This window comes from Rattus norvegicus, chromosome 12 (genome assembly GCF_036323735.1).
Source record: "Rattus norvegicus strain BN/NHsdMcwi chromosome 12, GRCr8, whole genome shotgun sequence".
In the NCBI taxonomy this organism is placed as follows: Eukaryota; Metazoa; Chordata; class Mammalia; order Rodentia; family Muridae; genus Rattus; species Rattus norvegicus.
In genome coordinates this window covers 41,636,631-41,664,406 of record NC_086030.1, presented here as the reverse complement: position 1 = coordinate 41,664,406, position 27,776 = coordinate 41,636,631, and the positions used below count along the sequence as shown (strand labels likewise).

General features: G+C 51.4%; 1 protein-coding gene and 1 long non-coding RNA gene across 7 annotated transcripts in view; one reads left to right on the top strand and one right to left on the bottom strand.

The window, feature by feature from the left end:
* The window catches only part of Tpcn1 (two pore segment channel 1), a 56,802-nt gene that overhangs the window by 25,794 nt on the left and 3,232 nt on the right, over nucleotides 1-27,776 (bottom strand). For 5 of the 6 annotated variants that reach the window (XM_039089065.2, XM_039089067.2, XM_039089064.2 and 2 more), the window contains 2 exon segments: nucleotides 27,076-27,319; nucleotides 805-932 (listed from right to left, as the gene is read on the bottom strand). In XM_039089065.2, the coding sequence (XP_038944993.1) occupies nucleotides 805-932; nucleotides 27,076-27,187 (240 nt within the window). In that variant the 5' untranslated portion in view covers nucleotides 27,188-27,319. 6 annotated transcript variants of the gene reach the window in all.
* On the top strand, nucleotides 14,052-26,923 carry LOC120095848 (uncharacterized). Its single transcript, XR_010056784.1, has 2 exons — nucleotides 14,052-21,142; nucleotides 21,346-26,923. It is a non-coding gene; the product is annotated as an uncharacterized LOC120095848 (long non-coding RNA).

Below are 27,776 nucleotides of genomic sequence, written 5' to 3'. Positions count from 1 at the left end.
TAGGAAGCACAAGGCCCTGGGTTCGGTCCCCAGCTCCGAAAAAAAGAACCAAAAAAAAAAAAAAAAAAAAAAAAGAATACCGACTGCTCTTCCAGAGGTCCTGAGTTCGATTCCCAGCAATCACATGGTGCTCACAACCATCTGTAATGGGATCTGATGTTCTCTTCTTGTGTGTCTGAAGACAGCGACAGTGTAGTCACATACATAAACTAAATAAAGAAATCTTTAAAAGAAAAAAATCTGTAAACACTACCAGCCCTGGTGGTTCATCTCTTTGATCCTAACACTCAGGAGGCACAGGCGGGAAAATCTCTATGAGTTCCAGACTACACAAAGTGACCCATTCTCAAAATCCAAAAACAAAAACAAAACCTCTCTCCTCAAAACCAACCATGAACAATCAGACTGGACAGCAGCAACCAGGCACACAAGGACCAGACCATGGCGCCACCCACTGCATGAAAATCCCTTTGCTACAGTACAAGGCACACAAAATGTTCCCTAAGGGCTGGGTCTCTGTGTGTGGTCCTGAAAGACAGACAGGATGGACTGCAGACCTAGGGCAGACACAGCCACAAATGGGGCTCAGAGGAGGGCCGGGCACACAAGCTCCTATGGCACAACCAGGTGAGCTCCCCACAACCCTATCCTCCACCCTCCCTTCCCCCATCCCCCCCCCTTCTAATCTGGAGCAGGGACAACCATGTAGACCACAGCTTCTGAGCTTCTGAGCTGAGCACTCGCCCCTCCCCCTCACTCTGGCCTCCAGTGCCCATCCCCAGGCACTGACCCAGACACACTTACCTGGAGGTAGATTGCTGCCTCTTGATAATTCATCTCCCAGTTGTGTCCGGGGGGACTGGAGGGGGGACTGTCGGCTCCAGAGACCAGACTGGGAACTTGGGAGTTGGGGCCGCTTTGGCCGCCCCCATCTGTGTTAGAAGAGGAGAGAAATTCAGAAGCTGTGGCGGTTTGAATAGGAATGGATCCCCGTATAGACTCATGTATTTGAATCCTTGGGTCAGGGAGTGGCACTAGTAGGAGCTGTGGCCTTGTTAGAGGAAGTGTGTCACTGTGGGGGCGGGCTTTGAGGTCTCCTATGATCAAGCCACACCCAATGCGGCACAGTCTCCCGCTGCCTGTGGATCGAGGTGTAGACCTCTCAGCACCATGGCTGCCTGCATGCCATCATGCTTCTGGCCATGATGATAATGGACTAAGCCTCTGAAACTCTAAGCCAGCCCCAAGTAAACGTTGTCCTTTAGGAGAGATGCCTTGGTGGTGGCGTCTCTTCATAGCAATAGGACACTAACTAAGACAGAGGCCAGGTTTAGGATAACACAGAACCTCTCAGCATGAGGAGGACGGGTCAGTCTGTTAGACTGCCAACCTGTACTGCTAGCAGCAAGCATCAGGGTGGCTGGTCAAAAATACTTTCTCTTAAATAAGAAAAAAAAAAGTGACAGCAAGATAGCTCAGCATATGAAGGCGCTTTTCGCCAAGCCGGATGACCCCGAGGTCAACCCCTGGGACTCCCATGGTGGGAGGAGGGGCCTGTAGACACGCCGACCCCTTCAATAGACAAATACACGTAATTCTCCTAAAAAGAAAAAGAAGCACAAAAGACCCAAGGGAGTGGGGGGAGGGAACGGCTAAACCTACACGTGTCTGTATATATATTTAGAAAAAGAAACGCAGGAAGGAAAACAAGAAAGAAATCTGGCTGTCTATGAGGATGGAGGGCAGGCAGAAGGGAGGGCTCGCCGCATAGACTTTTGACTTTTGGAAGCTTGTGGAGATCTGGCTGAATCAAACATTTAACCAGGGTGAATCTCATCCCCCCCCCGGGGGGGGGCGGTGGAGGGCAGGGACGGAACCATCTGTTGCTTTCTTCCCACCCTTGTTCACCTCTCCCAGAACCCTGGCCTGTTTTGTTCCGGCACAGTGCCCTCTCCCACCCTCAGCCACAGTGTTTGGCTTGGACAGAGGCTGGCTCTGGCTCACAGGCAGCTGACCCGGGCTCGCCAGCAGAGCCGGGGCTCATGGTGAGCACTGGAGCCAGCCAACTGGAGCCGACTTTGGCACCTGTCCTAGGTCAGCTAGGAAAGAGGAGCTCCTTCCTGTGCTCTGGCTGCCTCAAAAGGAAGGGTCAAAGGGACCCTTTGACTTCCAAAGCTCGTTAGCCTGGCTTGTCACAATCCGCAGTCTCTCCTGATCCCCTCGGCGAGTTTGAACACACGGTGGTGACTCCTGCATGGTTAATTTACTGAGAAGAAATTAATCTATGACAATCTGGTTCCCTACGACCCACAGCAAACGAGGTTTCAGGAGGAGGAACCCAATGTCTAGGCTGCACGGCTGGTGGGAAGCAGCTGTTTGGTGCATATAACCGCACAGGCGAGGACAGAAGAGGCAGGGGCTGCTGGGGTCCCTGCGTCCCAAGATCTCTCTAACCTGGAAATGCAGGTCAGGGTCATTGGGTACAGCCATCCACAAGGCTCTCCCCACAAATTTATAAAACCACATGGAAGGGATCATTGACACTCATGAAAACATACATGTTTTAAAGTGCACAGCTTGACAATTGTTTTTTTTTTGGATGTGTGGGGGGAGGGTGGGTGGAACCCAGGACCTTGTGGGCATTCTGTCGCTGAGCTGCACCCTCAGCCCAACTGCATGGTTTATGTCTGTCTATGTTCACTGGTGAAAGCGGCTGCTAAATCAAGAAATTAAACAACTGGGGGGGGGGGGCGCTGTGTAGCAACAGGCCTGGAGTTCCGGCTTCGTGAGAGGCATGAGGACGGCAAATTCAAAGCCTGTCTGGACTACAGAATTCAAGTCCAGCCCAGACTTGAAATCTCGGCCTCAGAATAAAATGCAGGGCCCACCGGAGAGATGGCTCAAGGGTTAGGTTAAGGCTTTTGCTGCCAAGCGTGATGACCTGACCTTGATCCTCAGACCCCGCATGGATGAAGTAGAGAGCTGATCCCCCTAACTTCCACACGTGCAGGATGTACAAAGGGACACAGTAAATAAACACGTATTAGTTTAAACCAAGTCTGATGGCACACGCTTTTAGTTATAGCACTTAAGAGGTGGAGGCAGGCGAATCCCTTTAAGGTCAAGGGTAACCTGGTCAGATCAGCCAGGGCTATAACAAGACTCTGTCTCCGTTAGTTAGATGAGTGGGTGGATGGGTGGGTGGGTAGAAGATGGATGGATGGATGGATAGATACGTACTTCAAAAGTAAAAGTGGGTCAGACATAGCAAGATGCTGTCTCAAACAAAAACAAACAAACAAACAAACAAAGTTAAAAGTAAGTAGGCCAGAAGCACAACTCAGCAAAGGAGTGTGCACAAGGCCGACAGTCAATCCCCAGCACCATAAAAAACTAAACTAAAAAGATGGAAAAGTAAAGCCATGTGGTGGGAGCACCTTTAAGCCCAGCACCCAGGACACAGAAGCAGGCAGATCTTTGAATTCAGGCCAGCCTGGTTTACAGAGTTCCAGGAGAGCCTGGGTTACATAGGGAAACCCTGTCTTGAAAGACCAAAAATACATAAATGCGTAAATAAACCTCAATAAAAAGGTGAAAGCCCGGCTGGCTGCAGAGAATCACTTAGCCGCCACCCTGCCTGATGACCCTGAAACATTCTGTAAGAGGACTGACCGTCCAGTCTGCGCATCGGCCTGCCTCCTCCCCTCAGTCTACGTAATCTGAAACGCATCCGCGCCGTGTTGCGTGCCAGTCAGTTCTGGGTTACTGCGTATATGCCATCCTGTAACTGTGCCCTCGAGTATCCAGTGTCCGCCCCGACTTCCAGTCAGACCGATTCGGGTGCAGCCGCTGAGGGCCAGGCTGTGGAGTGCGCGTGCATTCCTTAGGAGTAAATGAACACCTAAAGGTCAGGTGACGGGTCACAAGTGTAACCTCTGAAGCACAAAGTAGGCCAGGCACGGTGGCCCGATGCAATCCCAGCACTTTGAGAACCGAGGTAGGAAGATCCTAACAAGCTTGGGTTACAGTGAGACCTGGCCTCCAGAGAAGTAACCCACCAAACCAATTCCCAGTAGCAATCATTCTCCACTCCTACCAGCTGCCCGAGGCATCCCAAGCTTCATAAAACCAACAAAAACAAAACGAAACACAAGCTAACAAACAAACAACAAAAGCAGGCAGGCAGATGTGGTGGCCCCTGGGGAAACGACTCCACACTCAGGGACGACTGCCCTGACAGGTGAGCCGCTCTCAGACTGTGCCTGGGACAGACGCCCTCCAGCCACACTGCCTGGCTGCTGGACTCTAAGAGAACAGTAACAGTGTTAGCGCATATAAGCCTTTCCCTTTGCCTGATGAACGACAGCCCACCAGCCAGTCTAGCTTGTACTAGAACACCTACAGAGCCTGGCCTGTGCACCTGACACTTCACTGATAAGAGAATGGCTTCTTCCTCGTGAGGGAGAGCAATGCCCTCTGCACTTCCGCAGCTGGCACCGAGTCTGATGTGAGTAACTTAGTCTGGACTCAGAGGATGGATGACTGGGCTTTTGGGGTGTGCATGGGTCCTCTGTGAGGAGGCAGACTGGGGGGGTGCTGAGAATGCTGTCCTCACCGAGAGGTAACTGCACAGGCAACAGCTGAATCAACACAGGCCGAGGGGGCCTCAGGAAGTTGACAGGCCCCACCCCTAGGATCAAAATGATTCCAGATTCCTGCTTCAAACCCTCCATTGTCTGGCCACTGCCAACAAGCATCAGATACTGTATAAAATAGATATACGTGTCAGTTTAATTGTCTTCGTGTGTGTGTGTGTGTGTGTGTGTGTGTGTGTGTGTGTGTGTGTGTGTGTGTGTGTGTTTATGGTTTTTCCAGACTGGGTCTTTCTGTTATGGCCTTGGCTGTCCTTGAACTCGCTCTGCAGGCCAGGCTGCTAATTGTCTTTTGATTCTCACAGGCTCTTCTGCTTTGCCACAGCTGGAGCCATCTCTCCTCCGGGCCAACACAGGCATGGCCACGGACTTGTCCTTGCAATGTCCTGCCCCCAAGACTTTTTCTATACCAGAGAGATCTGGTGTGGGTGTAGGTGTGTATGTGTTGTATATGTGTGTTTGTGTGGTTATGTTTGTATTTATGTGTGTATGTGTGTTTGTGTATATATCTGTGTGTTTATGTATGTGTATGTGTGTCTATATGTGTGCATGTTTGTGTGTATGTGTGTGGTTCTGTTTGTGTGTATAAGTGTTTATGTGTGCATGTGTGTGTTTGTGTATTTGTCTGTATATGTTTGTATATATATTTGTGTGTTTCTGTTTGTGTGTTTTTGTATTTGTGTGTATATGTGTATGTGTATTTGTATATGCCTGTGTGTGTTTGTGTATTTGTGTGTATATGTATGTTTGTGTGTTTATGTGTATGTGTGTATATGTGTGTATTTGTGTGTGTGTTTGTGTATGTGTGTAGGTGTATGTGTGTGTATATGTATGTTTGTGTATGTGTATGTGTGTTTGTGTATGTGTGTAGGTGTATATGTGTGTATGTATGTTTGTGTATGTGTGTATGTGTATGTCTGTGTGTGTATGCTTTTGTGTGTGTGTTTGTGTATGTATGTGTATGTGTGTGTGTGTGTGTGTGTGTGTGTGTGGGTATGTGTGTGTTAACTTCCCAGTTCCACATAAGAAAACTCCAGCAGGGCGGGAGAGACAGCCCAGCTGAGAAGGTGCTTGTGGCAGAAGCATGAAGACCCCCAGAGCTGCATGTGGCGGGGCTATAACACCAGCACAGGGGAGTCAGGTGGGTCCTGGGGGCTCACTGGCCAGCCAGCCTGGCTGCAAGTGTGAGTTTCAAGTTCAGTGAGAGACTCAATATCTCAAATAGGACACTGGAATACAATCTCTGGCCTCTACACGTATGCATAGGCATGTATACCCACCCCCACATGCATATAGCACAGCACACACACACATACACACACACACACACACACACACACACACACACACACACACACACACACCTAAGCCAGCTGGTATTAGTCTTCTGCTTCAGAAATACAGTGTCTGCCTCCCTGGGAAACCGTAAGCATTTACTCTCACACACACTCCAATTAAAAAGACAGTCTGTCCGTCCGTCATATCTTCTTATCCCTTTTACCTCTTCGCCCTCACTATCCTGGCCCCTAGTTATTCTGAAACTTTCCTTCTTAAGGGACATTTACATAGTCAGTTTTCTCTCATCAACTTTCCACCCTCGAGCTATCTTGGGAGAGACTACCCTTGGCTCCTCTGTTAATACCCATGACCATCTGTCTCTGACCTGTGGCCCCTATGTGGTCCCAGGAATGCTCAGCCTGTGGCATGTTTGCCTGTTCCCCTGGCCAAATGTCAGCTCCATAGGAACATGGCCCTTTGTCTTTGTGGTGTTCCCAAAGCACAGAATATGTGTGTGTGTGTGTGTGTGTGTGTGTGTGTGTGTGTGTGTGTGTGTGTGTTCCGTGTATAAAGAGCCAACGAATCCATCAGGACTGATGTGAAAGAGGGGATCACACACCCTCACGGGGCACAGAACAACAGGTGGCCAGGAGCAGAGGGCACAGAGCCAGGCCCAGGACCTGGCAGTGTTTATCCAGAGCACACAAGGCAGCACCCAGGGGCATTAATGGATATGCCAGGGTCCCTCTGTATTCTTTTAAAGACTGTGTGCAGAGGGAAGGATGGACACAAAGGTGACCCAGGACAGACCTTTCAGAAAGCACAGAAAGCATAGAAAACATGGTTCTAGTGTCCAGGTAGGGGAGCTGAGCTCTCCCTCCCACTACTGTGCAGCCGAGCATTTAACCCTTCACCGAGGAGAGCACAACACAGCTTGGCAAGGCCTGGGATTTGTTAGAGGTTCTCCCACAGGGACAGGCCTGAAAGGCTCTGAGTAACCTGGGTCACTGAAGGGCTTTTCAAGGAAGCCACAGGTGATTCCACAAAGCTTCCTTCAGCTGTGCAGGTGGCTGGGTAGGATATTTAGGGATTACAGAAAGGTCATAAGTGGTGGGCAGGGAGCCACCGGCCCTCCCAGCCCTTTCATGTGGAGGTTTTGGTGGCTTCAGGTCCAAAACCTCTTGCAGTCTAAGCTGCAACCCCCTGCCTGAGCCTGCTTGTCTGCCTAGCTCTGAGGCTGGAGAGGCTCCAGCTCCTAAGGGCCTATTGTCCCTTGTGTGAGCTGGGCTGAGGGGCTTGGCAGTGTTCCACAGAGAAAGGACAATTAAGAACCCCATGGAAGGGGAGAAGGGATGTGTCAAAGCTCAGAGGGTGGACTGTGTGGCCGGCAAATTCAGGTGGGGAACAGATCTCAGGGCCTGGCTCCGATGAGCACAAGCCAGTTTTGAAGTAAACAGAGGACGCCCTGTGGCTCTTCTGGGTGTCACCACAGTGCATGAGCTATCCCCTGATCCCACTGAGGCTGGACTCCCTGAATCTGCTATAGAATCCACAGCTGCACAGTCCCAGCCCAGTGACCACTGGCACCCACCTACCCTGGTGACAGGACCTGCCTACTCTCCTCATGAGGAGCCTCCCATGAGAAATAGATGACCGGTCTTCAGGTAAGAGAGCTGGGCTCACACAATATCACTTCATGTAACCTCTCATCATTGACTTGTGGCAACAGGCCCTCTCCAACCCAGACCGTTAAAGACTCCATCAGCCCCTTCCAGAAAGAACCTTCCAGATGACCGGCATGGCCAGAGGGCAAGGCATACCACAAGAGCCACAATCATCAGGAAATGATCCTGGGGCTAGCCTTCCCCAGCTTCCTCAGGACAACTGCTGGCCTTGGCCTCTGAATTTCCACTTGTCTGGGAGGCAGCTAGAAATTCGCAGGGATGCAGGGACCGGCCTGCGTGGGCAGTGGGAGCTCAGATTCCCGGGCTCTGGTACCCACAGTTTGGAACAAAGCAGAGAAGGTGGCTGGGTGGCTGGGTGGGGGACATTCAGCCACCAGGATGTTGACACTCTGAACCTAAGAGAAAGTTCCCTGTAGGTACACAGTATGTTCAGTAGTGCCAGTGCCCTAGGCAGGACTCTTTGGAAAACCAGGCTGAGCAGACAGACATGAGGACCTTGACTCCTAAAGATCTGTGTGGTCCCTGCCCCCGGACTCCATCCCTAAGCCCTGGCCATGGGCCCAGAGACACGAACACAATGTTATCGGAGAACAGAGAAGGGGACTGGAAAGCAATAGGCCAGAAAACAACCACCCAGACTTGGGCAGAACACGCACCGCCTCCAACCCTGAGACTCAGACAGCCCAGGATGACCCATATGCACAGATGGCCATGCCGCCTCTACGCTGATGTAACGGGCCCAGGCGCTCCCTGCGAACAGCTGGCTGCTTCGCGTGCAGCCTCTGAAATGGCCCTGCGGGGAATCCGAGGATTCCGCTCGCTGGAGCACAGCAAGGAGCAGCATCCTGGCGTTGTGGATAAATAGAAATGGCTTCCATATGCCAGCCATAAAGCAGGGGTAGAGAGGCGAGAGCGGGAGAAAGAGGAGAGGGAGTGGGTGGGCAGGAGAGGGGCTGCTCTCCCTCCACACCTCCTCCAGCAGGCAGGTCCACCCCGGTTGGCCTTGAGGCCTGGAGAGGTAGCTTCAGGTAAAAAGACTAGAAGCTGCTCTGATCCAAAAGGCAGCAACCAGTGACTTGGCCAGGTCTGAGAGACCGGTTGCTGGAAGTCCATGACTCTCTCCTTTCCAAACTGTCCCCGGTCTCACACCCTCTTAAAACCACACCAGGCATGCATGCCCTTCTTCAGCCTCGAAATGCCCCTGCTGCATGGTAATCCTCTTCCATGGGGCCTCAGTTTCTCCGCCCTGTGCTAGGACCCGTGCCAGCTGTGCTCTGGGCACAGCAGAAAGAAATGCAAATACCGAGAAAGCACTCGGAGCCCTCTGGAAAGTGGAGCCCACCAGAATGACAATGAGCAGCCGCACAACTGCTTGCCAGTTGTCACTGAGAGTCCCCACTCCGAGGACGAAGCTTGGGGAAGAGAGGGAAATAAAGCAGAGCGTTGCTGGGGCATTCGCAGGGGGCCATGATGCTACACCGCTCCTGGGCGGATGGCATTTTGAGGACTCCCAGATAGAAACCGGGCAGAATGCAGAGAGGCCAGGAGCTTGGCTGCAAGATGGGGTGGAGAGTGCACCCTGGTAACAGCTAGTGAGGGCATACCCAGGCACACAGGCTGGCCTCTTAGGGCCTAGGGCCCTCCCTAGGGTTAGGCTGGCACTAACCCAATGCTAGCCCTGCCAAAGGCTTGCTTAGGCCTGGGGAGGAACAGACGGCTCTGATAGGAGACTCACGGGTCAGGCTCTGTTATAGAAGAAATTCTGGCTCAGAAGCAGTCAGGATAAAGCAGTGTGCCACCACCTTTAGCTGTCTTCAACCACCTGACCGGGATTGAATGGCCAAATCCAACGAGATTCATCCGTGCAGTTTGCCCTTCTAGGACTTGGCAGGCAAAGGGTCAGAAGATTGAAAGCAATAAACTTAAGAAGGGGAAGGTAGGAGGGAGCAGGACAGAAACTGCTGGGCTCGGGAGTCTGGAAGGAGATACTGTACACGACACTGCAGGTGGTACTGTCTGAAGTACACACCTTTAAACCACACAAGGGAGGCACTAGCCAGGTCTTATAACCCTAGCACTTGGAAGACAGATAGGCAACTTGTTCTAGAATGGGGGAGGGTAGGGGATTAGTGAGTGGGAAGCCCAGGCACAAAGCATAAACTCGAAGGTACTTGCAAAGCCACAGAGAGTTCCAAAGTCCAGAAGCTTAAAGAGTCACAGAGAAGAGGTAAGGCTGAGGCAGGCGACCGACAACAGTGAAGCTAGCCACTCACACTGGAGCCCCTCAGGACCATGTCTCTTTCTCAGGGCACCGGGTGTTAGTTATAGAATAAAAACTCAAAACCCACCACAGGAGCTGGACTCTGCTGTTTTCCCACCATCCACAGAATGGGGACGCTATTGTGCATTAGAGACTTTTCCAAGGTCAGAGATGGAGTTCTCATCCCTCCTCTGCTGCTTCTGACAGCCCAAGGTTGCAGGATGGGAAGCTGGCCCACAGGCCAATTGACGGATATGGACTTGGGCCATTGGCTTCCCAGGAAGGCTCCAGCCACTCAGCGGTGAGCCACCTGAGGGCACAGAGCCACGCAGCCCATCTTAATCAAGCCTACCCATGCTCACTCTACCTGAGTCAAGCTACAAGGTCCATTTCTGCTATGGCACACCAACCACAGTCACAGTGATCCCCCCTCCCCGAAATGCTATTCTGGACATAAAGCTTTCTGGTCCCTGTCATCCCCCGTGGTTTGTTAATCTATTCATGACACTACCTTCTTCAGGTCATGAGTTTTGAGGCCCAGCTTGGACCTGTTAACACCTGCTCTCCAGTCGTGGGGTGTGTCCCACAATGGGCCTCTATGCCCGCCACTACCCTTTGTTATCCTAGTACTGACTAGGCATTCGCCTAGCAAAGTGCTCAGAATATCACAAATATCACAAACATGCTTAAGACATACATGTGCACACATGCACACATACACACTAATCCATCTGCTGCTTCTTATAGGAGACTTCAGCATCTATACAGACACCTGAGCCATGATTATTTGGAAGCACCTGGAATACTGTGAGACTCACCTCAGGGAGTAGGACAGGAGTGCCAAAGAACCAGGGCTCTCTGGGTCCCTTTAAGAGGCCAACCGACAGCCTGTGCTCAGAGGGCAGACTGGCTCAAAACGCAGCCAGTCCAAGGCTGCAGCTGTGCCCTGCCAGAATCCACATAGTCCCTTCCCAGTGGCTACCAGGGTCATTCGCAAAGAAGGCTGCCTGGATCCAGCTCTGTGAACGCTGCATCTGCAGCATCTGGGGCTGCGGCTGCTGCAAACCACTCTGGTCAGAAGAGCAGCAGTCAGAGAAAAAGCGGCCTCTCTAGTACAGTCACCTCCAGAAAGTGTCCTAGAAGACCTGGATGTTGGGGCACAATGGGCAACCCAGGGAGCTGAAACCCTGGGTGGTCAGTTGGACAGGCCTGAGCTGAATACTATCTCCTTTTTGCCTCAGTCTCCCTTTCTGTCTAGTAGGACAATAGCCTGAAAGAGATATTATGAAGAAGCTCACTCTGGAGGCCTGGAAGGGAGAGCCTAATTGTCCAGGACATGGGGGTGGGGCTGGAGGAATTGGGGAACCAAAGAAGTTAACTCTCTCCAGATGCTTAGCCGCCAGGATAACAGGAGTCAGAAACCCAGTTCCCATTCCCTAAGAGGAAATCAGAATTCAGAATGAGGAAGAGCTGGGGTCAGCAAGGGAGCTTCCCCTATGACTCAGGCCTCAATGAGGGCAGCACCTGCAATGTGGCTACTTTGTTGATGATGCTGTTACTTTGTCACTGACTAAAGGCTGATGACACTTTGTTACAAAATTTCTGAAGCCCGGCTTTCCCTTGGGGCTGGATTACACAGTGAATCTCCCATTTAATCTGTTTAATCTCCACACTGACTCTCACTTAGTTGTTCATGAGATCATCTCTCAGATGAGGAATTGAGGCTCAGCACAAAAAAAAAAAAAAAAAAAAAAAAAAAAAAAAAAAAAACCAGCTTACAGCTTTATTCCAAGTTGTTAAGCTTGCACATCAAATTCTTTGTGCCGCCGAAGAAGTCTGGGCAACTGAAGAAACACTAGAATCCCTAACTATCTGTGGCTACTACTACGACCCTGCCCCTCCATCACAGATTCCTACAGCCTAAGAATTCTCCCAGCTAGGGCTCTGCTGCCCCTCCACATTCTGGGACACTGCCCTGTCCCCAAATAGAAATGGGCGGGGGGGGGGGGGACTCACTATGTAACAGACTGAAATGACTGACTGGCCTGGGGGCCCAGTGGCTTCAATACTAATCAAATCCAGCCTTGGTGAGGTTCCAGATCCGCTTCAGGGTCTGCATGACGACCGTGATCGCAAATGACGAGGCAGGCCAGCCAAGTGTGAACAGCCCGAGCTCGTGACAAGAGGGGACCCTCGAGAGCCACAGAGAGAAGATAGAATGTTTGCCGTCGACCACCCACAAGCGCGAGCCGATGCAGCCGGTGGCCTGGAGCGGCTCCAGGCCATTAGCCAGGGCCGAGTTCAGTTGTCACCCAGCTGACTTTCCACAAGGGCTAAGCGAAAAGAAAATGAAAGTGTGTAGCATTCCACTGAAGAAAGTGAGCTTTAAGCAATGGCAGGCAGTCTCCAGACGGCAGGGTTGGGGAGCTCAGATATGAGGGAAGATAACGCTGTAACTACAATACATGCAGGCTGGCGGCTGAGTGAGACCTTCATGTTCCAAATGTAGGCCGCTCTAGGGAAGCAGGCCTCTCACCCAGACTATTCTAGGGTGGTCATGTGGACATGAGGGAGTCTCTTCCTGACCTGAGAGGACTCCAGGGGCTGGTGAAGCTGTGACCCCATCTCAAATATTACATGCACAGGGAAGGTGTACAAGGCCTGGCCCTGTCTTTCTAAAGCCTGTAGTGCCAGGAAGGGGCAGAGCTGTGTGAGCAACAGCTCAGAAAGAGCAGCCACCCACCCAGACGGGCACCCTACCTCCCCAACCCATCCCAGCCAGCCAGCTCCTACGGGCGTCACCAATTGGAATATATTGACAAGCCCAGCCTGAGCTGGGGAATGAGGAGGGAGGGGTAATCAGATTTTTGATTATCTGTCAGTTTGCCAAAATTCCATTTTCTCAGGATTGTTAGAAGGAATCCATCACTCTGTAGAGCGCGCGAACCCAGATTAGATAACAACAAATGGGGTTCTCCAGGAGTGGCCACTGTGTGATGGGGCAGAGCCTAGTGTGGAATCTGGGATGAGCTCCATGCCAGCGAGGCAAGGCTGGGAAGAAAAGGAGCCAGGCCTCCAGGAGAGGAAGAACACGAGAGAAAGAGACCCCAGACCGAGTCAGGGAAGGGGCTTACAGGAAGTGGGTGTGAGTACCCGTCGGCCTAGTAAATGGACAAGGAGACAGGAGAACTGAAGCGAGTTCTAGGCCAGCCTGGGCTAATGTTGAGAGACCATGCCTCAAAAAGAAAAGGAAAACGAAACAAACAAAAAATGAAGTTGCCGGGTTAGGGATTTAGCTCAGTGGTAGAGCGCTTGCCTAGCAAGCACAAGGCCCTGGGTTCGATCCCCAGCTCCGGAAAAAAAAAAGAAAAAAAAAAATGAAGTTGCACTGAGTGTGGTAGTGCATACCTTTAATCCCAGCACTTGGGAAAATGAAACAGGAGCATTTCTCTGAGTTTGAGGCCAGCCTGGTCTATAAATCCCTGGCCAGTCAGAGCTACATCAGGAGACTCTGTCTCAAAACAAACAACAGGACTGCCAAGATGGCTCACCGGGCACTGGTGCCCGAGACCACACCAGACAGACTGTCCCATCTCTGGAGCCCACAGGTGGAAGGAGAAAAAGTGATTCCCACGAGTTGTCCTCTGGTCCCCTCATATGAGCCCTAGTGCGCACACACACACGCACACACACACACACACACGCACGCACGCACGCACGCACGCACGCGCAATGTTATAAAAGGAAAGCGGGCTGGGGATTTAGCTCAGTGGTAGAGCGCTTACCTAGGAAGCGCAAGGCCCTGGGTTCGGTCCCCAGCTCTGAAAAAAAGAAAAAAAGAACCAAAAAAAAAATAAAAGGAAAGCAAAAATGGGGCTGGCAGATGGCTCAGTGCTTAAAGCATTTGCGTCTCTTGCAGAGGACCGGAGTTCAATGCAATGTGCTGAGGTGAGGCAGTTTATAGTTATAACGCCAGCCAACTGTGATCTGAAGACCACCCCCATATGTACATACACGCATACACACGCACGCACACACACACACCAACAAACATACAATACATGTCTCACTCTCCATGCAAATGTGACCCAGGAGCCTGGCTTATCTTGAACTCTCTGAGCCTCCTGCCTCTGCCTCTCGAGTGCTAGGCTCACAGACCTGCACTACCAGGCTGGGGTTACCGCATACTGGGGATGGAACCCTCTGCCAGTTGAGCTACGTACATAGACTACCAATACAGAGACTTATGTAGACTACCAAGACAGGCTTCACAGAAATAAGGTGTTGGTGCTAAAGAAGTACAAGTCATCTGGCGTTTATGAATCCGTTTTTGTCATTTCTAAAAACGGTTATTCGTTATTGTGTGGGTGGGGTGGGTGTGTATGGCACAGTGCCATACACTGTGTCAGAGGACACTGTGGAGCCAGTGCTCGCTCACTTGCTCATGCTCACTTGTTCTCTGTCTCTCTCCCTCTCCCTTCCCCCACCTCCCTCTCCCTCTGTCTCCATCTCTGTCTCTGTCTCCCTCTCTCTCTGTCTCCCTCTCCCTCTCTATCTCCCTCTCCCTCTCTCTGTGTGTCTCCCTCTCCCTCTCTCTCTGTCTCCATCTCTCTGTCTCTGTCTCCCTCTCTCTCTCTGTCTCCCTCTCCCTCTCCCTCTCTGTCTCCATCTCTCTGTCTCTCTGTCTCCCTCTCCCTCTCTCTCTGTCTCCCTCTCCCTCTCCCTCTCTCTCTGTCTCCCTCTCCCTCTCTCTCTCTCTGTCTCCGTCTCTCTGTCTCTCATTCCTGCCTTTATGTATGTTCCAGGAACTGAACAGGTCACCAGGCTTGTGCGGGAAGCCCCTTTACCCACTGAGCCATCCTGCTGACCAGAATCTACTGGGTTTTTTTTGTTTGTTTGTTTTTGTTTTTGTTTTTTTTGTTTTTTTTTAAGTAAGCTTATTCTAGTCGTATAAATTTAGTTCATGAAGCAGCAGATAAAGAGACCGGTTGTCAGATGACCAGACGCAGAAATTTTTCCACCCATAACGTCAAAACAGAACAAGCTAAACTTAATCGGCTGGGTATGGAATACACACTTGCACTCCCAGCACTCAGGAGGTGGAGGCAGGAGGATCAGAAATTCAAGACCATTCTTGGTTTGAGGCCAGCCTAAGCTACACATTATCCTGTCTCCAAAAAAAAAAAAAAAAAAAAAAAAAAAAAAAAAAAAAAAAAGTGTGCTATTTATTTTGTTAGTTGAGGCCTAATGGAGGTCTGTATGGTCTAACTTCTGTGAAAGAAAACCACAGAAGGGGTTGGGGATTTAGCTCAGTGGTAGAGCACTTGCCTAGCAAGCGTGAGGCCCTGGGTTCGGTCCCCAGCTCCGAAAAAAAAGAAAAAGAAAAGAAAAGAAAACCACAGGAGCCTGGCTTATCTTGAACTCTCTGCCTCTGGAGTGGTAGGCTCACAGACCTGCACCATCAGGCTGGGACACTTAGTAATTAAAACAACCCTCCTTATCTAACTCAGATGGGCACATGGCTGGGACTCGTCTTCCAGTCTCCTGGGCTGTCAACTGTGTGCTTCCCCTCACTGCCAGATAGCCTGAGGCTTGAACCAGTCAGCCGGCTGCCTGTAACCAGCTTCTTCTCTAGCTTGAGAATTGGCCTTCCTAGAGTCACTCAGGACTCAAGCATCTTCTCCTCTTCATCTTTTCCCAGACGACCTGCCAACATCAACTTGTCTTCTTCCCCTCTGCTTATTCTGGGATAAGGTCACAACGCTGTAGCCTAGGCTGGCCTTGAACTCTATTAGTGGAATGTTCTAGAACCTGAGCAGACACTTGGTCTAAGGCAGCCAGAACAAGGCCCTGGGGGTCATCACCAGTTCCTTCTCTGTCACCTGGCCAAGGAGACCCACAAGCATTTGCCAAAGGAAAAGGCCCTGTGGCTTGATGCCTTCCTCCCACATTATAGTGAGAATTCTGGAATGTTGATTACTGTTTTTTAAAAAAAACACAGAAATATTACAAGAACATGTTTCTGTTTTAATCCCAGATGTGTGGATATAGGGCTTCCTCAGACTGTCCTCAGCAGCCTTGTGCTCTAGCAGAGGTGTGGTTCTGCCAGCTGCAGACAGTTTCTGCAGTTGTGTGACATTTGGAATTCTGGGAATTTACAGAGGGTGTGTAAATGCTAGGGCCCCCACGAGGTCTTCAAGGGGGTTGGTCACAGTTTGTTAGTAACTGTGCTCAAAGGAGAAACAAGAAGGGAAAACTTAGATTCACAGATCTTTCTCTGTGTCTCTCTGTGTCTGTCTCTGTCTCTATCTCTCTGTCTCTCTGTCTCTGTCTCTCTCTCCTTCCCCTCTTATCTAGTGATTGGGGATGAAACTGGGGGAGATAAATATGGGGAGAAAAACCCACAAAGTAGCAAAGACCAGCTATACCACATCTCCACAAGCTTGACTGCAGAACGGGAACAAACCCCACATGTGTATGAGTGGGGGTGCGTGCCTGTAATGTCGACACGTGTGCACAACACACCCCAAGGGCACGCTTGTAGCCCCTTTACTTGCTTGCCACCCAAGGAGCGAGGGTGACTCCTGCAGAGAATGGGGAAGGACTGGCAGGTGGGTCAGGACACCTCCACGACTTTCTCCAGAGAGTCCCTTTGATTATAACGGGGTCTTCCACAGAGAAACCATACCCTGCATCACACCTCAAAGCGTTGGAGAGCGGGTTTCTGCTTTGTGAGGGAAAAGTCATAGGGCTCTGCCACTCCGCTGAGCAGTGGGACACTTGCCCATCCCTGGTCAGGATGGAGGCTTGGGGACAGGGTGGAAACAGGGCCACAGCAGGTGCTTGGGACAGTGGGCTAGACTCGGAGGCCTCTGTGATCTGGGTCTGGGCGGATTGGATGAGGAAGGGCATGGGAGGGTGGCTCTCACTTCCTGCTTTCTGGCCTCCTGCTGCCAGGATGACACTAATCTAAGAACCTCCCTGGCCAGGGCACAGTGGCCTGGGACAGTCCTGCAAGCAGTTCACCATGGCCCAGATATTCCCTAGCACCTCTGAAGCAGGAGGGTGCTAGGCGTGCAGGCTGTGCAGATGGGCAAGACGTAATGCATATGGCCCTGTGTGGTGGTGGTGGTGGGGAGCTCAGGGAATGCTGGGGAGCCTGAACCAGAGAGTAAACCCCCAAACCTGGCTCCGCCACACCACATGGGCAGAGTCTCTAAGACTAACCCACCCTGTTGGACAAGCATCTATCACATCGTCACAGGCACTAACACCCACCTAACACACTTCCCCGCTCAGGCACTTCACGGCAGGATGGCCTCTCTGTAAGCTGAGGTCCAGAAGCCATCACCCGGAATAGCACAAGCCATGCACTTGCTCAGAGGGTTCCATTTCAACCTCAGGACTGACCGTTCCAAGGACAGTCTTAGTGTGACCATCTCTTCATGAACGAGAGATGTGCTGGCCGGGCGCTGGATTCACGTTCATCTGATCTGACGCCAGGGGCCAGGCTCTCCCCACACTCTACACCCTCTGACCTCACTACGATCTTCCCCGCCCTGCACCAATGGCCACACCACACTTCTTCTGTCTATATCCCTTGCCAGAGAGGCCTGGTCCCTCATCCCAGTGTTGACTCCTCCCCTCCCCAGATCCCATTTTTTTAAATTTGTGTTGGTGACCTAACTGAATACAGGTTAGTTACGAAAACCAAAGACTCTAAATTCTTTTCCTATAGCCATTCCCCAGCACACGTAACTTTGGACTGTACTGTCAGAGCGTTCGATTTTAAACATTGATGGCCGAGTTGCTAACTTGGGTTTCTTAAACTTAAAAAAGAAAAAAAAAAAAAGAAAAAAAAAAAGAGCACTAAGTCAATTCTGGTCTAGGATTAGGACAGGAATTTTCAACCGTTTGAGAGGAGGCTAAACTTGCTCCTGCCACTGTGCACTAAGTGTTTATGCAAAGCAGCGTCCTCCGTGTTGACGATCAACTCCAAATATTGATCAGTTCTCAGAAACAGAGTCCCTGCATCCGTCAGTGTCAAGTACTCAGCCAAGATTTGATCCTGCATGTTAAAGCAAACAATCCCGTCCGTCTTACTCAGGATGCAAATCTGTCTCCATCTTTAATAAATGGTAAAATTATATATATATATACTAGTAGATAGATAGATAGATAGATAGATAGATAGATAGATAGATAGATAGATAGATAGATAGATATCTCAAAGGATTGTTTTAAAATAAATTTCTTGGGCCACCACGATGACCCAGTGGTGAAGCCCTTGCCTTCAGATCTGACAGCCTGAGTTTGATGCTCATGACCCACATGTTGGAAAGTGAGAACTGACTCCTGTAAATCGTCCTCTGACTACCACATGTTCACGTGTATACACACACACAGTAAACAAATGTTTAAAAAGGTTGTAAAGAAGGGGTTGTTAGGGGGCTGAAAAGATGCCTCAGGGGTTAAAAGCACCGACTGCTCTTCCAGAGATCCTGAGTTCAAATCCCAGCAACCACATGGTAGCTCACAACCATCTGTATATGGGATCTGATGCCCTCTTCTGGTGTGTCTGAAGACAGCTACAGTGTACTTATAAATAAAATAAATAAATCGTAAGACTTTAAAAAAAAAAAAAGAAGAAGAAGAAGGGTTTGTAAGTAGAAAGAGTTTGAGAAGGCCTGCCCTCGATCACCCAGATGCCTGAACAGATCCAGCCCTCTCTAGCTGAGCGATGTCTCCCTGTGCTCTAATGTCTCCTACCACAGTGGGACAATAGGAACTCACTGCAAGGACTACAAACTCTGGACCTAAGGCACTAGGCACATAGGAGAATGTGGGAAACTGAGGTTTCAGAAGGTAAGGCTCGGGCTAGAACAAGCACAATGCCTACCTGACTACTCAGGTGCCCACTAAACACTGAGCCCAACTGAGCCCAACCAAACAGGCACCGTGGTGTCCTGGAATGCTACCACATTGTCATTTCTTCCTCCCCCAACTCCTCTCCCCTTTTTTGGCTGGTTGGGATTGAACCCAGGGCCTTGTACATGCTCGGCCACACCCTGGTCCCCACCTGGTCCTGTCACTCCTTTCCAGCACCTTTCTGGGGGCAGATGGGGTGAATCTTCAGAGCCCTGCAGCACGACAGCAGCCCCTGCTTAAGGCACCTGTGTCTTCTCCATCACTCTGGTGTTCTTTCCTCACCTCAGCACAAGCCTGGGGTGGAGGCAAGGTGCCCTCAGGATCCTGGCTCCCCACTCCACCCTGTAATCAAAACACTGCCATGTTACTCACGCACAACAGCAGAGCTCTCTCTGACTCATCTCCAGGGACAGACTTTCACTTCCTGGTCATCGTGCCTTTAATATGCACTCCACCTAAAAAATCGCTAGAGCGGCGATTCTCAACCTGTGGGTCGAGATCCCTCTGGCAAACCTCTATCTCCAGATTCGTAGCAGTGGCAAAATCACTGCAGCAAAATGGGCACACTACATGCTCCCCGGCCTGTCAACGCCTCCTCGGGTGTTTCCTGCAACCACCAGGGCACCGTCCTAAAGACGAATGAGTCGGCCATTAGCAAGTATCACCTTCTTAGCTAATAAAGATGGGAAAGGTTTAAGAAGGGCCAGGTAACAAATCATTGCATTTAAAAAACTTTTAAAATCATTGTCTGTTTTCATCTGTGTGCACACGTGTGTGTGTGTGTGTGTGTGTGTGTGTGTGTGTGTGTGTATGCATGATGTGAGTGCAGATACCCGTGGAGGCCAAAAGAGGGCGCCATTTCACCCTGGAACTGTACTTACAGGTGGCTGTAAGCCACCTAATGTGGGTCCAGAGAACAGAACCCCAAGTCCTCTGCTAAAGCCACCAGTGCTCCTAACCACTGAGCCACCCCTCCAACTCCCACACAATTATTTCTTTAAACATGTAACTCCTTGAATCTCTGCTCTATATCCCAAAATCAAAGATGGAACACACGCCTACCTATAGACACCTTTAGGTTGGGCGTGTAGCTCAGTGGCAGAGTCCTCAGCTAGTGTGGCTGAGGCCACAATTCCTAGCACTGTCAAAAAAAAAAAAAAAAAAAGGCAAAACTGAAAGAATAAATAATCCCTCGCTATCATCTAAGATCGAAGGCAAGTCACTGCAAGAAGGGTATGGCTCGGTGCTGCACCCCTGTGGCATACATGGGGTTTGGGGTTGAAGCTATAGCACAAAAAAATTAAAAACTGGTGAAGGAGGAGGAGGAGGGGGAGGAGGGATAGGAGGAGGGAGAGGGGGAGGAAGAAGAGAAGGAGGAAGAGGAAGAAGCCTGAAGCCAGGCAGGACAGAAACTGGCCCCTCTGCACTCTCCATTTTCTGCCTGACAGGCTAAGTCTGCCTCAACCGGTTCTGACACTCCCTGAATGGCACCCAGGGGTGGTGACCTCAGACCAGGACAGGTGGCTGGCCATGTGGGCACTGTTTTCCTTGACTTGATGCGATCTGCTGGCGTAAGGAGGCAGCCGGTGTTAAGACGTCCTTAGCTGGCTCTGGCAGTGCCAGCCTGTGACCCTGTGACGACAGAGCAGGGCGACAGCTGCCCCAGTGGAGAGCACACATGCCAGCATGTCCAAGGCTGCTTCTTCAATCACCACAACCCCGAGTGTTCAAAAGTACACTCTCTGGGTTTGACCCAATGATCTACCTGTCTCAGCCTTCCAGGCCCCGGGTTATACACACCACTGTGCCTGGCCCAAGACTTCCAACCCCAGCTATACTCCTGACAGGAAGCAAAGAAGGTCAGGAGTCACAGGAACCAAAGACATAATGGTCAGTGGCCCCCCAGTCTGGAGTATCTCCCAACCACTCCATATTGCTCGCCTGCCACAGGGATCCAACATCTGGGATCCACATGGCCTGCGGTTATCTCCCCACTCCAAGCGCATCCTGCCTGGTCCTTCCTTTCCTGGCCCTTAATCTTGATTCCTGACACATCGTATTTTTGTAGCCAAAACGAACCCAGAGGTTCAAGTAAAGGGATGGTGCTAAAGGCAGGTGGGGGAGGGTGCATGGAGGAGGAAGTCTTGGCTCACGACAGGAAGCTGGGGTTTTCCCTTGCCCTCTGTCCAGGCCACCGGGCGATCCCACAGACATTTTACAACAAGACACCACCAGGGTGGCCATTCTGACAATGAAGAACGCCGCCTTGGATGCCACACGGGACCGTGGATCGGCACATACTTCAGTTTGGAAAACCGAAGCCAGAAAGCAACTTGGGGGTGAGATCCCCTTCCCCGGATCCTGCCCCCTCAACCTTCACACCCTGATGGAGACACAGAGCTATGCCAAGCATGCCTTTATGACACAGGTTTTGACCTCTGAAAAACCTCAGATTCCTCTCAGTGGAAGGATCTTGAAAGCACTGACCTAGATGTCTGCAGGGTCACGATGCCACAGGGGACATTCTCGTGCTGCATTCCAGGAGCCGCCCCACAGGCCGCTGTGAACTTTCTCACTCTGGGCAGCGGGGAGAGGAGTTTGAGCCAGAGAATGCCCCCATCAGGGAATCCACTCAGCCAGAAGGAAGAGTTACCTACCCCTCAGATCACCGACCATGAAGGACCCCAGTGCTTCTGACTTCAGTCTTGGTTCCTTTCTGTAAGGGTATGTATGCATGGGGTTTCCTCCTAGGGCCTCCCGCTGTTACTCAAGACAGTCCCAGGAGACACTGGGGCCAGAAACCACCAAATCAACAGCACAGTAAATCCTACAGCTGCTCCCATGTCCCTCCCCTCCCTGACTTGGAGGCTGGGAAGTCAACTGTTCTGGCTCATAAAATACTTCCAGAGCATGTATGATCTCAGACCTCCTTCGGGTGATCGGCGGAACAGGGCAGCAGGTGCCGGCCCGCACCCAGCTGCTGCGCCTGCCATTTAGATGCAGTAGCTTTCTCCATGCAGAGGAAGAGATGGCATTTCGTGGCAGGGGGCCCCGAGGCAACAGACAGGATCCCCCCATGAAGATGCAGAGGGCCAGGAAGCGTAAGGCTTTGCGTCTCCATTATGAGGATCCGTCTCAGCATGCTGGGTGCTCCCTCATTTTAATCGGTACCACCAACAATCTGGTGACATCCGGCATTCTGCCTTGGTAAAGCCCTATAAAAGTCAGAGGAATGACTCTGGCAGGGCCAGGTGGCCAGGGTAAGTGGGAGGTTGTGGAAACTTAATTGTGCTTGGATTCCAACCGCTACATTGTCTCAGTGTCCCTGTGTGGTGATAGGCACCTGCTGGGACCAGAGTGAAGAGATACAACCGCTACACTGTCTCAGTGTCCCTGCCTGCTGGTAGGCACCTGCTGGGATGGGAGTGAGGGTTCAGGTCTCAAGGAAGAGCCCAGTCTGCGGCCTTATCACCTACTTATGTCATAGCTGTGCATAGTGTCATGCACAGACCATGTGATCTGCAACATTTCACCAAGTCCTTGCCCCCCTGGCTGGGCAACTGTAAGAACCCTGCTCTACTGCTGGGATGCTATAACTTGTAGAAGCTAGTTATGTCTTCAGCTAGGAACAGAGGCTTGGGGCTTGGCTCCAGAATCCACACAGCCACCCCACCGCACAGGTTACACGTGACAAAAGCCTTGGAGGACCCTGGGGGTGGGGGGTGCAGGTTCTTGCCTCTTTGACAAGCATGCTGGGATGTTTGGCCTAAGAAAGAGCTATACAGTCGGACTGCTGCACAGAGGGACCGTTGAGCTGACTGCCCTTCCAGAACAGTCCTGGGGCTCCATCCCAGCTCCTCTTGGCCGTGTCTGCTTGAGGTCAGCAGCTCTGCTCATCTAGATGGTACCTGGCACCAGCTGGCTCAGCCTATATGAGATTTCTAGAGAAGGAGCCTGAGTGTCACCCAGAGGTCTGTGTAGGGGCAGCAGCCTTCCCTATAGATATGGCACAGTGTCCAAGGCCTGAGTGTCAAGACTCTCTGCTCTGTCCCCTTAGGCCCTATCCCTGACCACCTTGTCACCTCAAAACTACAACACTGTCATAGCAAAGCAGCCAGAAGACCATGGTACAGCAAAAGCATGTGTTGGCTAAAAGGGGGGGAGGGGCAAATCCTAGTGTGAAGGGGCAAGTCCCAGTGTGAATTGCCAGGAGCTGCCTGGCACATCCATGGTATAGACTGGAGTGTGCACACGCAGCAGAGATCGCTACCCCAACACATGCAGATTATGCAGATTACTGGTGGCCTCTAGCCACTCTGCTACCTGTCAGCCCCAGGACCCTTCCCTGAGTTCTTGCTTGGTTTCCAAGTTTTAAATACCTCACCCCTAACTACCTCCTTTGTCATCAGCCTGACACCCTTCTGCCTGTGAGTCACTCACTAACATCCCCCCAGCCGCCCTTGGAGCCAAAGATTTGTGTAAAGTCCGCACGTCACCAGATCCAAACCCTGCATTTCCTGAACTGAAGACCTCACACGAAGTCAGGGGCCACTGGGGGAAAGGTTACAAGCACTGTGGGCCGCAAGGACCACGAGAGAGAGGTGTGGTGGTCCACTCCCTGGAACTCCAGGGAGACAGGGAGTTCCCGGAGTCAGCCTTGGCAACCCAGACAGACCCAGGCTCAAATACCTCTCTCCCCATTAACAAAACAATGAAAAACATTCCCGGGCTGTGGTAATGACCCAGTGGGTAAAGGCCCTGGCCACCAAGTCCAGTGACCAGTGTTTGATTCCTGGGATGCACACAGTGGACAGAACAGAGTCCTGCAGGTCATCCTCTGGCCTCCACACATGTGTCACAGTCTATACACACGCACACAGGCATGCAAGCGCGCGCGCGCGCACGCGCACGCGCACGAAATCAAATGAAGTAAATGTAAATGAAGTAAATCCCTGTGTTTGAAGTGTTGACTCCCAGAGCCTCAGAATATAGCACTTGGGGTTCAAGATGGTATCTTTAAGGTAACTGGGGTAAAATGAAGGTCTTCAGGGTTTGCAGCCATGACAGACTGAGGCCTGGGGCCTCCAGGACCATGACGTATCTATTGGGAGAGATGAGTCTCTAGCCACTGGCTCTAGGCAAGGCAGGTTGTCACATACGTCTGACAAGGGCCATTTGTCAGCCACACCTACCTGCTTCGAGGCCCCAGAAACTCAGCTCAGTTCCTTTTCCCCATGGCCTGAGAAGTCCCTGCACCTGTAGGCACTAAGCTAAGGTCCAAAGATGAATGGAAGTCAGGGCCCGGTGGTGACCAGATGGCTGAATCATTACTACAGGCGGCTCTCGAGACAGCAGGGACGTGATTCATTAACTCTCTAAAGGGAGGCTTACAGATCCCAAGGGACTGTGTAAACAGGAAGAATTCTCAGCTCAAACTGGAATCCTCCAGCAAACAGAAGGCTCAGGAATGTTTTCCAAACCGACTGCCGGACCAAAGCCCGTGCTCTACACAGCACTGGAGACTTGTTGGACTGGAGGCTGGCTGACGTCATTGGCTATCCCCAGGAACAGGATCAGGCAGGAAAGAAGGCACTGAGCAAAACCGCTTGAGTCCACCATGTAGGGAGGGGACAGTCCCCAAACAGTTTTAGGACAGGAGGAAATTGCTAGGTTGGGTGTGGTTCATGCTGACAGCTCAGACAGTAGAGAACCTCAGGACAATGTGAAAATCAGAGCCTGAAATACCTACGCCTGGACAGAGGTCTGCGGGTTTCCTATATCAACTGGAGATAAACCAGAGTTCTTTTAGAAGAGGGAATCTCACTTGAGAAAATGCTGCCTATCAGACTGCCCTGTAGGAAGTCTGCAGTATATCTTCTTAATTGATTATTGATATGGGAGGGCCTAGATCATTATGGGTGGGGCCATCCCTGGGCTGGTGGTCCTGGGTTCTTTAGGAAAGCAGGTTGAGCAAGCCATGGGGAGCAAGCCAGTAAGCAACACCCCTCCATAGCCCCTGCATCAGTTCCTGCCTCCACGTTCCTGTCTTAAGTTCCTTCTGTTATGGGTGCTACCTAGAAATCTAAGAAGAAGCCTTTCCCACCCCAAGTTGCTTCAGGTTATGGTGTTTTACCATAGCAATAGAAACCACCACTAAGGCAACACCTGTCCTTAGAGAGCTCCTGCCTTTCAGCCAGCTATGGGGGACATAGCCTCTGCTTCTCGGAGCTTTCAGAAAGCACCCTGTAATGGTGTGAGAGGGGAAACTGAGGCACGAGTGCCCTAAGCAGAAAACACAGTGCTCTGTGGCGAGGGACGTAGGTTTCTGTTCTGAAGCGAGAATCAGCTACAGACCTCAGCAAGACCCGGTGGCCTCACGGGTGGCCCCGAGCTGAAGGCCTCCTTCTGGAACAGAACAGGGTTGCTGTCAGAAACTTCCTGGCATGGGACTGCAGGATCAGAAACTTCCTGGCATCCCGCCCCCAGCCCAGGCACTCTGGAGAGATCGAAGAGCCCAAAGACAGCCAAGGTTGCCATTTAGAAATGGGCCCGCCTCTTGGCAGACACAAGCAAGCCACCCTACCCCATTCACTCCCTTTTGCAGGTGACGGATATTCTCCTGAAGGGGTGTCCCCTAAAACTCATTTGCCTCTCCCTCTCCCTCCCCCCCTCTCCCTCCTCCTCCCCCTTCCCCTCCACCCCGCTTCTCTCTTTCTCTCCCCAGAGCAGCTCCAAAGTGGTATGAGAGGAACAAGCAGAGAGGGCTCTGGCCACTGGCTGTGTGACCCTGGCCAAGTCAGGTCACCTCTCGGAGGTTGATCCCTCCTCTGTAAAATACAGGGAGCAGTAACTGTCTTGAGGTCACATGACAAGCTTGGCTTCTGCCAGGCCCCGGGGTTGAAACCTCAAGACAGCAAATAAATGAACTCAGATAAAAATAACAACCAACCCTCCGCCCATGCGTGTTAAGAGCTGGTGAAGAAGAGAGAAAAAAAAAAAAAAAAAAAAAACGAAGGTGGAGGAAGGAGAGGGAGGACTTTGAGGAAGAAGAAAAAAGGAAGGAGAAGGGAAGAAAGTTTAGTCAGGCAGGCCCGAGTTCAGATCTTTCTGCACTCACTAGCTGGCTGTGTGGCCTTGGGAAACTTACTCAACCTCTCTGGCCCTCAAGTTTCCTCCTTTGTAAAACATGAAAGATACGGCCTTCTGTGGAGGAGCTCTTGGAAAGAGAGCTGGTTGACACCGGGAGTCAGAGCCAGAAGGTTCTGCAAGCCTGCACGGCCCTTAGGAGAAATAGGACTCTCTTCCCTGCCTGATCCTCTGGGGCCACCCAGCACAGCCTCTTGGGGATGGCGGTGAGCGTGAGGGGGCAGCAGCTGTGATGTGCAGGGAGTCAGCCCCTCCAGCATCCTCACTGTGGAACACTGTTCTCCTTCATTTCCTTCCCAGGGAGCCTCTGAGATTCCCAAAGACTAACTGTGGACAAAGGAGATGGGGGTGCCAGGTTCAACACTACTCGGTCCATGGCATCTTCCCCCATGGGTGTGGGCTGCATGGCATCCTCTGACCCTCCACCCTGGCAGGCTGTCTGCACTCACCAGGACACCCTGAAGCCCTGTTCCCAAACTTCTCTAGACCCTCCGCAAAGGTGAGTTATTTTGAGCCTCTCCTGAACCCTCATCCAGAGCAAATGAAGACATGGTTTCGGGATGGGGACCAGGAAGGGTTTTAAGGCTTCTCCCTCTGCCAGAAAGACACTTAAAAACGCGTACAGCTCGTCTCCTCTCTCGGGTTTACTCCGGAGCAGGCGTCAATTCCCAGAAAGACGACGTGAAACCCTGAAGCCCTGATCAATACACCACGAGGCTCGACACCACGAGGCTCGCCCTCCACCCCATTCTGAGGCATTGGAGAGAGCAGCTCATCTCGACTCAGAGAGATGTTTTCATTAACAAAGACCGAGGCCTGCCTGAGGTCTCCTGGCACAGCGTCAAAGCTGTGTCAGAAGAGAGGGTGCGGGGTTGGGGATTTGGCTCAGTGGCAGAGCGCTTGCCTAGGAAGCGCAAGGCCCTGGGTTCGGTCCCCAGCTCCGAAAAAAAAAAAAAAAAAAAAAAAAAAAAGAAGAGAGGGTGCACAGAGGGACCCCAAAAGCACTGCACAGCTGGACTGCGGCATCAGACACCCACAGTCTCCTAGGGTGACAGGGCCCTCCTCATGGAGACTGAAGGCCACCCGCCGTGACTGAGCCCCGCCCACCTGCCCACCAGGCCCTTACTTTTGCTGGGCAGGTCTTCTTGGCCCAGGCCGTTGGAAGGAGTCAGCGGCGCACTCAGCTCCTCGTCCAAGGTCAGGATGAGCAGCACGTCGTCGTCTAAAATTACAGACATCTTCTCCTGACCTGTGGTCCTCAGGATACAACAGCCAGGGCTTTAAATGGCCTCCGGCTTGAGCTCCTGTTCAAAGCCACGGGGCCAGAGAAGCTTCCCAGAGCCCGTTCCATCAGAGGCATCTTCTAGGGGCTGAAGGATTAAAATTAAAAAAAAAAAAAGGTAATGATTAAAACATAATCGTTACTGATGAACTTGTTCTAGAGTCAGACAGAAGCAATGGTGGTGCAAACAGAGGCCAGGCTAAAACCACTGGATCTTATCTTTTCATATATATATATATACACACACACACACACACACACACACACACACACACACACGAATGACAGAGTCTTATGCAGCCCACTTTGGTTTCAAACGTGCCATGAAGTAAAGGATGACTTTGAACCTCTGACCCCCATGCCTCCTCTGGGATCACAAGTATGCACCACAACTGGTTTATAGAAAACTGAGGCCTGAACCCAAGTCTGTGTGTCTGCTAGGCATCACTCTGACTGCTAAGCCACAGCCCGCACCACCGCTGTATTTCAACTTAAACCAAAAAGTTAGGAATCGCCACATCCGCTGTGATTAGGAGGTTGAGGCC